The 7,822-nt window shown below is 63.9% G+C and overlaps 1 protein-coding gene across 1 annotated transcript; it reads right to left on the bottom strand.

The window, feature by feature from the left end:
* Positions 1–3,563: 3,563 nt before the first annotated feature.
* Positions 3,564–7,268, bottom strand: EMP2 (epithelial membrane protein 2). The gene is made up of 4 exons (XM_007532389.3): positions 7,171–7,268; positions 5,633–5,726; positions 4,184–4,330; positions 3,564–3,801 (listed from the first exon to the last, which is right to left on the bottom strand). The coding sequence occupies exons 1-4, from the start codon at positions 7,246–7,248 to the stop codon at positions 3,614–3,616; spliced, it is 507 nt and encodes a 168-aa protein (XP_007532451.1). The 5' UTR covers positions 7,249–7,268; the 3' UTR covers positions 3,564–3,613.
* Between the last annotated feature and the right edge of the window lie 554 nt (positions 7,269–7,822).

Raw genomic sequence — 7,822 nt, 5'->3', positions numbered from 1 at the left:
GTCAGTTTTTGTATCCTGTCTGAATCCACTTTTGTAAATGAGATCTCAGAGATCCACCTTTATTAGCCGCCCAGTCGCTAACACTGTGCGTGTTTTTGAGTATTTTTACTTGAAGCATGGTGGAAAAGCAGGATAGTTCTGCAGAGACTCTCCTGCCTGAGGGAGGCTCTGAGGTAGAGGGTTCAGTCCCCAGCACCACCATCAGCCAGAGCGCAGTCGGGCTCTGGTCTCTATCTCTCCGTGAATCTTGCTCTCTCATTAAAAACAATTACTTTGGGAGACAGGCGGTAGCTCAGCGGGTTAAGCGCAGGTGGCGCAAAGCGCAAGGACCGGTGTAAGGATCCCGGTTCGAGCCCCCGGCTCCCCACCTGCAGGGGAGTCGCCTCACAGGTGGTGAAGCAGGTCTGCAGGTGTCTGTCTTTCTCTCCCCTTTCTCTGCCTTCCCCTCCTCTCTCCATTTCTCTCTGCCCTATCCAACTATCTAACGACGATGACATCAATAACAACAACAATAACTACAACAATGAAACAAGGGCAACAAAAGGGAAAATAAATATAAAAAATATTAAAAACACATATAAAGCTCAGGCACCATCAAAGGATGATCTGCCCTAACTTCTCTTCCTCCTCTCTCTTTGCTGAAATATTTCTTTTACTTTATTAACCTGGACTTTTGTATTTGCGAAAGGATTTATTTGAATCCTTGTTGCTTACCAAAAAAGGGAGGTGAGGGGACCCAGATGGTATCTGTATCGGGACCCCTGCCTGTGACCTGCCATCAGAAGACTCCGCCGGGCCGGGCAGCCCTGGATTAGGGGTCTGCGAGGTGCTGCCCTGCCAGGGGCGCCAACACCCCTCTGTCTCAACCGGCTGCCCCAAGCCCCTCCACACCCCCCAGCCAGATCCCAACCCGACTTGACTCACACCCTGTATGGCGAGCCCCCAACCGCGGAAGGCCACCGTCACGAATTGGAAGCCCCCCATTTCAGCTGAAAATCTGAGGCCAGTGAGGAGATTCGGCCCCCTGCCCCTAACCCCCAACACACCTGGATGCGGCAGAAGGGACCACAGGGACATGACTCGTGTGACCATCGCTCCCAGGATAGACGGACACAGCATAAGGGGGTCCCAGACGGGTCAGCCAGGTGTGGAGAGAACTGAGGGCCAGGAGGTAGCTCCGTGGTGGGTGAGCAGAGTGCAGACCCAGCAGAGCAGCTTGTCGGTCTCCCCGACAAGCAGATGAGCTGGAGCTGGGTGATGGCCGGGCGGCAGTGCACTCGCCCAGCAGGGAGGGAGGTGCCAACTCTCCTGTCCTCTCTGCAGCCCTCGCCAAGACGCAGCCACCTCGCGCCCAAGCCCCCTGACGTGACATTGGCCCTGCAGACGGGGACGCCCCCCGGACGGTGCACATGGAGCCAGCATGTGGGAGAAACCGGGGACCTGAGGCCTCTGCACCGTCGCCCCCCAAAGAGGAAGAAACGGCCACTAGGAGCGGTGGACTCGTAGTGCCGGCACCAGGCCCCAGCGAGAACACGGGGGCAAAATAAGTCAAGCTCCGATGAGAGTGGGCACGGGGCACCTCCCTCTCACCCTGGATAAGCTGCTGCGGGGCTGAGCCCACGGCCTCTGGGCCCAGTGTAGACCTGCCGTACAGGGGCCAGACAGCTCCCGGTGGCGGGCGGCACCCTGGTCTTGTTCTCACAGCTGGAAGAGCAAATCCCGTGTCACCGTGCCAGCCTGCACCGGGTCACAGACTCGGGCGGGGCACTGTGTCCAGCACCGTGGTGGCGACTGGCCCCTCCACCATCAGAACCCGGGACACACAGGTACTAAGCTCCAGCCAGCTGGCACCCTGACATGGGACTCCCCTCCCTCAGCAGCACCTGCTTCCAGCCGGGACCACCCGACAGGCAGTGCAGGCGACCTGGGTTTAAACTTTTATTTTCCATTTACGGTAGCAGACCATACAAACCATAGAAAAGGGACCGTTTATAAAGGCACGTGAAAGAGAAAGTATCGAGCGACCTAAGATCACATTCATCCCCAAAATGAGACCCTGACTGGATGCCTCCAGCATCTCCCTGGGGTCTCCCCACCGCTGAGGACCCCCACCCCACCCGCACCCAAGGCTGTGTGCGGTGCCCCCAGGATCCCGGGCCAGTGCGGTGAGCCCCCTCGGGGTAAACAGGCTCTCAGCGCCGCAGGCTGGCACCCCCACCTCTGCTGAGAAGAGGTGGGGGGGCTCGGCCTCTGCCGTGCAGGAAAGCACCCGGGGGAGGCCCAGCTCCCCTGAAGCCCAGGGTCTCAACACGGGACCACACAGCCCAGGCCCCACGTCTGAATGCAAACAGCAACAAAACAAAACCCAGTTAGTCTGTCCCCGCCCAGTGCCCCCACAAGAGCTACAGTACTTTGTAAAAGGACGTGCTGAAAGCAGACCACAGCCCCTGCTGCACGGCCGTGGCCAGCCACGTTTGGTCCTAACGGGTGCTGTTCAAGGCCTGGTGAGGCTGGGCGTTCTTGGGTAACTAAGCATAAGCACCCGGTCAGGGCCGGCTCAGCCCCGCCCCTGCAACGCCCTGTGGGGAAAGGAGTCTTCACCAAGCCATGGTGTCACGGGTGGGTGAGCACCCAGATTGTGCCATGGGGTCTCCACTAGTCAGGACCGTGCCAAGGTCAGTTCAGACTCTCAGGAGCACGGCCTGGGGACTGGGCCCCGGGTCCTGCAGTTGGGGGACGTGGCCTGGGGACTGGGCCCCGGGTCCTGCAGTTGGGGGACGTGGCCTGGGGACTGGGCCCCGGGTCCTGCAGTTGGGGGACGTGGCCTGGGGACTGGGCCCCGGGGCCTGCAGTTGGGGGATGTGGCCTGGGGACTAGGCCTCGGGTCCTGGAGTTGGGGGACGTGGCCTGGGGACTAAACCCTGTAGCTGGGGGACATGGCCTGGGGACTGGGCCCCGGGTCCTGGAAGGTCTTGGTCTGCCTGCCTCGGCCATGGTCAGCAGGACACCAGAGAAGTGTCAGCTAGGCAGGAAGCTGGAGGACCCTCAGTCCTGGTGTCTTGCCGGGGCTCCCACAGCAGCACCCTCAAGACCTGAGGTGGGTGACCCCCAGAGTGGGAGATGACCGCTGTGGTGCCTGCTCCTGGCTGTGGAGCGGGCCCTGCCTCCTCAGAGTCCTCCACCCAGTGCCCGGAAAGGAGCGCAGCGAGCCACTGGGAGGATGGGTGGGTGAGGAGCGCAGACAGGCCCCTGGCCACCCGCAGCCCTCAGAGCGGTGTCCACCGGCGCCCCTCACTCCCGGTGGGGCCCACCAAAGAAATGCAGGTCCCTGGGCCCCGGGAAGGCTGATTCCGCAGGGCAGGGCAGGGCTGCTAGGGGCTCAGCAGATTGCGCCCCCAAATAGCCCCTGCACCGAGGGGCCAGGAAGCTGCATGGGTACACCAAGGCTGCGGACCCGGGGTGGGGGCAGCGAAGCTCCGCCTGTGGACAGGTGGGGGCGTGGCTCCTCCAGGGGAAGGGGCGTGGCTCCTGTGGACGGAGGGGCGGGGCTCCGCCAGGGGAAGGGGCGTGGCCCCTGTGGACGGAGGGGCGGAGCTCCGCCGAGGGCCGGGCTCTATTTGCGCTTGCGCAGGACGAGGTACATGAGGCTGCTGAGCAGCGTGCAGGCGAAGGCCAGCCAGGCCAGCGCGAAGGCGTAGCCGTAGGCGCCCTCGGCCGTGCCGGAGTAGATGAGCCCGTTGCTCTGGTGGAGGCTCTCGCGCTGGTCCGCGTACACGGAGGCCGCGATCATGACGCACAGGCCTGCGGGGCGGGGGCGGGGGCGGGGGCGGGGGGTGAGGGGCGCTCACCGCCAGACGCGGCTCAGCCCGAAGACCCCACCGTGTCCTGCGGGCGCAGCTCCCCTCGGAGCCAACCCAGGGCTCCTGGCACCGTCCCTGCCCTCCTGGGGCCACACGGCCGTCGGGGGAGTGGGGCGCCCGGCCGGCCGTCTGGGGAGTGGGGCGCCTGGGGAGTGGGGGCACCCGGCCGTCTGGGGAGTGGGGCGCCCGGCCGTCTGGGGAGTGGGGCGCCCGGGGAGTAGGGGCACTCGGCCCTTCTTTGGAGTAGGGACCCCAGCCCATCTCCCTGTCCCCCAAGGCATTGCCAGCCCCTGCCCCCCGGCCTGGGGTCCCCGCCGACTCACAGGACAGCAGCTGCAGGATGGAGGTGAGCACGAAGCGCTCGCCCTGCTTGAGGCGGAAGAGTTGCAGCAGGAAGATGAGGAGGGCCAGGCAGCACAGCGTGGTGGACAGGACCATGCTCACCTGCACCGTCTGCATCGTGGCGAGACCTGCGGGCAGGGGCGCTGGGACCGCGGCGCAGGACCCACCCCCACTCGCCGCTCCTCCAGCCCTCCACCAGACAGGCGGATGTGGTGGGTCGGATGTGGTGGGTCGGGTGGGTTCCGAGCTTAGGCGGGGACCACCCACAGGCTCAGAGGGGTGCGAGCCCCGCTCCCAGCAAGCACCAGGCACTCTCCCCTGTGAAAGGAGGGAGGGAGGGAAGAGTCTGCCGAGAGGGGTGCAGCCACAGGCACAAAGCCCCAGCCGTGTGTCTGTCTGTCTGTCTGGACAGGGTGCAGCGGTCAAAGTGTCCGACTCTCAAGCATGAGGCCGCGAGTTCCGGCCCCAGGTGGCACTGTGCCAAGTGATGCGCTGCTTCTCATATCAATAAACACTCAAATAAATACACGGAAAAGAGCTTCATAGCAGGGCAAGGGAGATAGCACGATGCTTCTGCAAAACGACTCGTGTCTAAGGCTCTGAGGCCCCAGGTTCAATCCCCAGCACCTCCATCAGCCAGAGCTGAGCAGGGCTTCGGTTTAAAAGAAAATTCTTTTTAAAACATCATTTGGTTTTCAATGAAGCATTTGAAGAAGCTCCCCTTCCTTTATGACAAGAGCATCTGGCTCACTTTTATGGGAGAAGAGCGGCCGAGCGAGGTTCCCTCAAGAAAGTGTGTCAGGAGGCAGCTGTACAGGCACAGACGCACGGCACAGACGCACTGTTCTTCCACAGAAAGGCAGACGGCAGATACTTCAGGTGTCGGGCCCTTGTTCAATACTGTTTTCTCTCTCTCCCTTTCTCTTGGAGGTGAGTTAAGGTGGGGTTGTTGTCTATAGCTCTTAAAAAGTCTTTTTTTGGGGGAAGAAGGTAGATAGCATCATGGTTATGCAAACAGACTGTCATGCCTGAGGCTCCAAAGTCCCAGGTTCAGTCCCCCATCCTACTGTAAACCAGAGCTGGGCAGTGCTCTGGTAAAAAAAAAAAAAAAAAAAAAAAAAAGAATAAATAATAAAGGTAAAAAAAATAAGTAACTCCCCTGCCTGAGGCTCAGAGGCCCTGGGTTCAATCCCCAGCACCACCAGCAGCCAGAGCTGAGCAGGGCTCTGGGAATAGACAAAGACCCTAAAGCCAGAGATACAGGCTTAGAAAGAGGAGTGAGAAGAAGAGTCTAGAGGGAGATTAAAGCACGGATGTGAGGAGGGAAGGCCTGCGGGACCAAGAGACAGAGGGGAGGGGAGGGGGGCGGCCAGGGTCGGGGGGGGGGGGGGGGGCAAGGGGAATGGGAGCCGGGCGGGGACCGCACTCACCCTCCATGGGCGCCCCGATTTCCGTGCAGTTGGAGCTGCCATTGACGCACACCTTCCAGATGTCAGCGTGGAACTCCTCCCCGACCCACCAGGCCTGGAACAGAGCAGGGGCGCGGGGTGGAGGGGGACGCACACCAGAGGCGGGTCCCTCCATCCCCTGCCCGGCCCACGGCGGCTTCCCCAGCTCCGCGTCTCTGCAGGGGTCAGGGAGCCGGCCACAGAGCTCCACGTCCTGCCACGCAGGTCCAGCGGGCGCAGGGCCTCGGATACGCTCTGCTGAGCGGCCTCCCTGGGCCAATCGTCTCCCCCTTTTCTCTCAGAGTCAGAGGAGGGAGAGGAAGAAGGACAGAGAAAGGAGGGTCAGCCTGTGCTGCCTGGACAGCAGCGGCCTCCCGTCAGTGTGCCCAGTGGGCCAGTGGGCTCGGGCCGGCACTATGAACCCCCTGCTCCCGGGGGCCATTCTTCCATTTTACTGGGTGGGACCAGAGAAACTGAGAGAGGAAGGGGAGACAGAGACAGACAAGCACCGGCAGACCAGCTCCACAAATCTCAGCGTCCACCCCTGCAGGTGGGGAGATGGAGGCTTGAACCCACATCCTTGTGTGGGCGCCTGTGTTTAGTACTATGTGAGCTTGACCAGCTGCGCCACTGCGGGCCCCCCAAAATGAAGGATGTGGGCCCAGGACTCTGGACAGTGGTATCAGCCATGTGCAGGGCCCTGATTCATTCCCAGGCACCACATTAAAAAAGCAAACGGACGGCATTCCACAGAGCACAGAGTCCGGCACCCGCACACGGAGCACAGAGCCCGGCACCCGCACACGGAGCAGCAGCAGAGCCCGGCACCCGCACACGGAGCAGCAGCAGAGCCCGGCACCCGCACACGGAGCAGCAGCAGAGCCCGGCACCCGCACACGGAGCAGCAGCAGAGCCCGGCACCCGCACACGGAGCAGCAGCAGAGCCCGGCACCCGCACACGGAGCAGCAGCAGAGCCCGGCACCCGCACACGGAGCAGCAGCAGAGCCCGGCACCCGCGCACGGAGCACAGAGCCCGGCACCCGCACACGGAGCAGCAGCAGAGCCCGGCACCCGCACACGGAGCAGCAGCAGAGCCCGGCACCCGCACACGGAGCAGCAGCAGAGCCCGGCACCTGCGCACGGAGCAGCAGCAGAGCCCGGCACCCGCACACGGAGCACCGAGCCCGGCACCCGCACACGGAGCAGCAGCAGAGCCCGGCACCCGCACACGGAGCAGCAGCAGAGCCCGGCACCTGCGCACGGAGCAGCAGCAGAGCCCGGCACCCGCACACGGAGCACCGAGCCCGGCACCCGCACACGGAGCAGCAGCAGAGCCCGGCACCCGCGCACGGAGCACAGAGCCCGGCACCGCACACGGAGCAGCAGCAGAGCCCGGCACCCGCACACGGAGCACAGAGCCCGGCACCCGCACACGGAGCACCGAGCCCGGCACTCCATCCCGCACCCAGCGCCCCGCAGCGTCCCGGGCTCCCCTGCCCGCCCCCGGCGCGGGACTCACGTTGTGGATGGTGGCGATGAACAGCAGGGCGGCCGAGGCGACGTGGAAGAGGAGGATGCAGACCAGGAGCACCAGCATCTCGGCGGGCGGAGGAGGCGCTGCGGGCAGAGCACCGCGTTGGCCGCGCAGACAGAGGCGGGCGGGACGGGGGCTCCGCAGGCCTGCACCCAGCACCCAGCACCCCGCCTCGGCCTCTCCCGCACGCACCCGGGGCGCTCCGCGCAGGGAGGGCTGGCGCAAAGCCTTCGCGCTCCTCCAGGCTGGGTGCTCACGGGCCGCTGCGGGACCCCCGCCTGCCAGACAACTGCGGGGAAGCCTCGCAGCACCTGGGGAAGCTCCCCTCCTGAGCCTCCCATGCTCACGGTCCCTGCCGTGGACAGGAGCAACGTGCGGTCTCTAGACGCGCCGTCCCGGCGTGCCCAAGGGGAGGACCTCGCTCAGCAGCGGGCCTCCACGCGTCCCCGTGCGGACACCTCCCACCACACCCCTCTCCCTGCGGGCTCGCCGGCCCCGGAAGACTACATTTCCCAGGGTCCCTTGCAGGCTCGCGCGACTACGTTTCCCAAGGTCCCTTGCGGGAGGACCGCGCGCCTGACACGGACAACCAATGGGCTGTAAGGATCGCTCTGCCGTCACTTCCGGAAAGAAGCAC

Source organism: Erinaceus europaeus, chromosome 15, assembly GCF_950295315.1.
Source record: "Erinaceus europaeus chromosome 15, mEriEur2.1, whole genome shotgun sequence".
Lineage (NCBI taxonomy): Eukaryota > Metazoa > Chordata > Mammalia > Eulipotyphla > Erinaceidae > Erinaceus > Erinaceus europaeus.
This window is presented reverse-complemented; position numbering and strand designations above follow the sequence as displayed.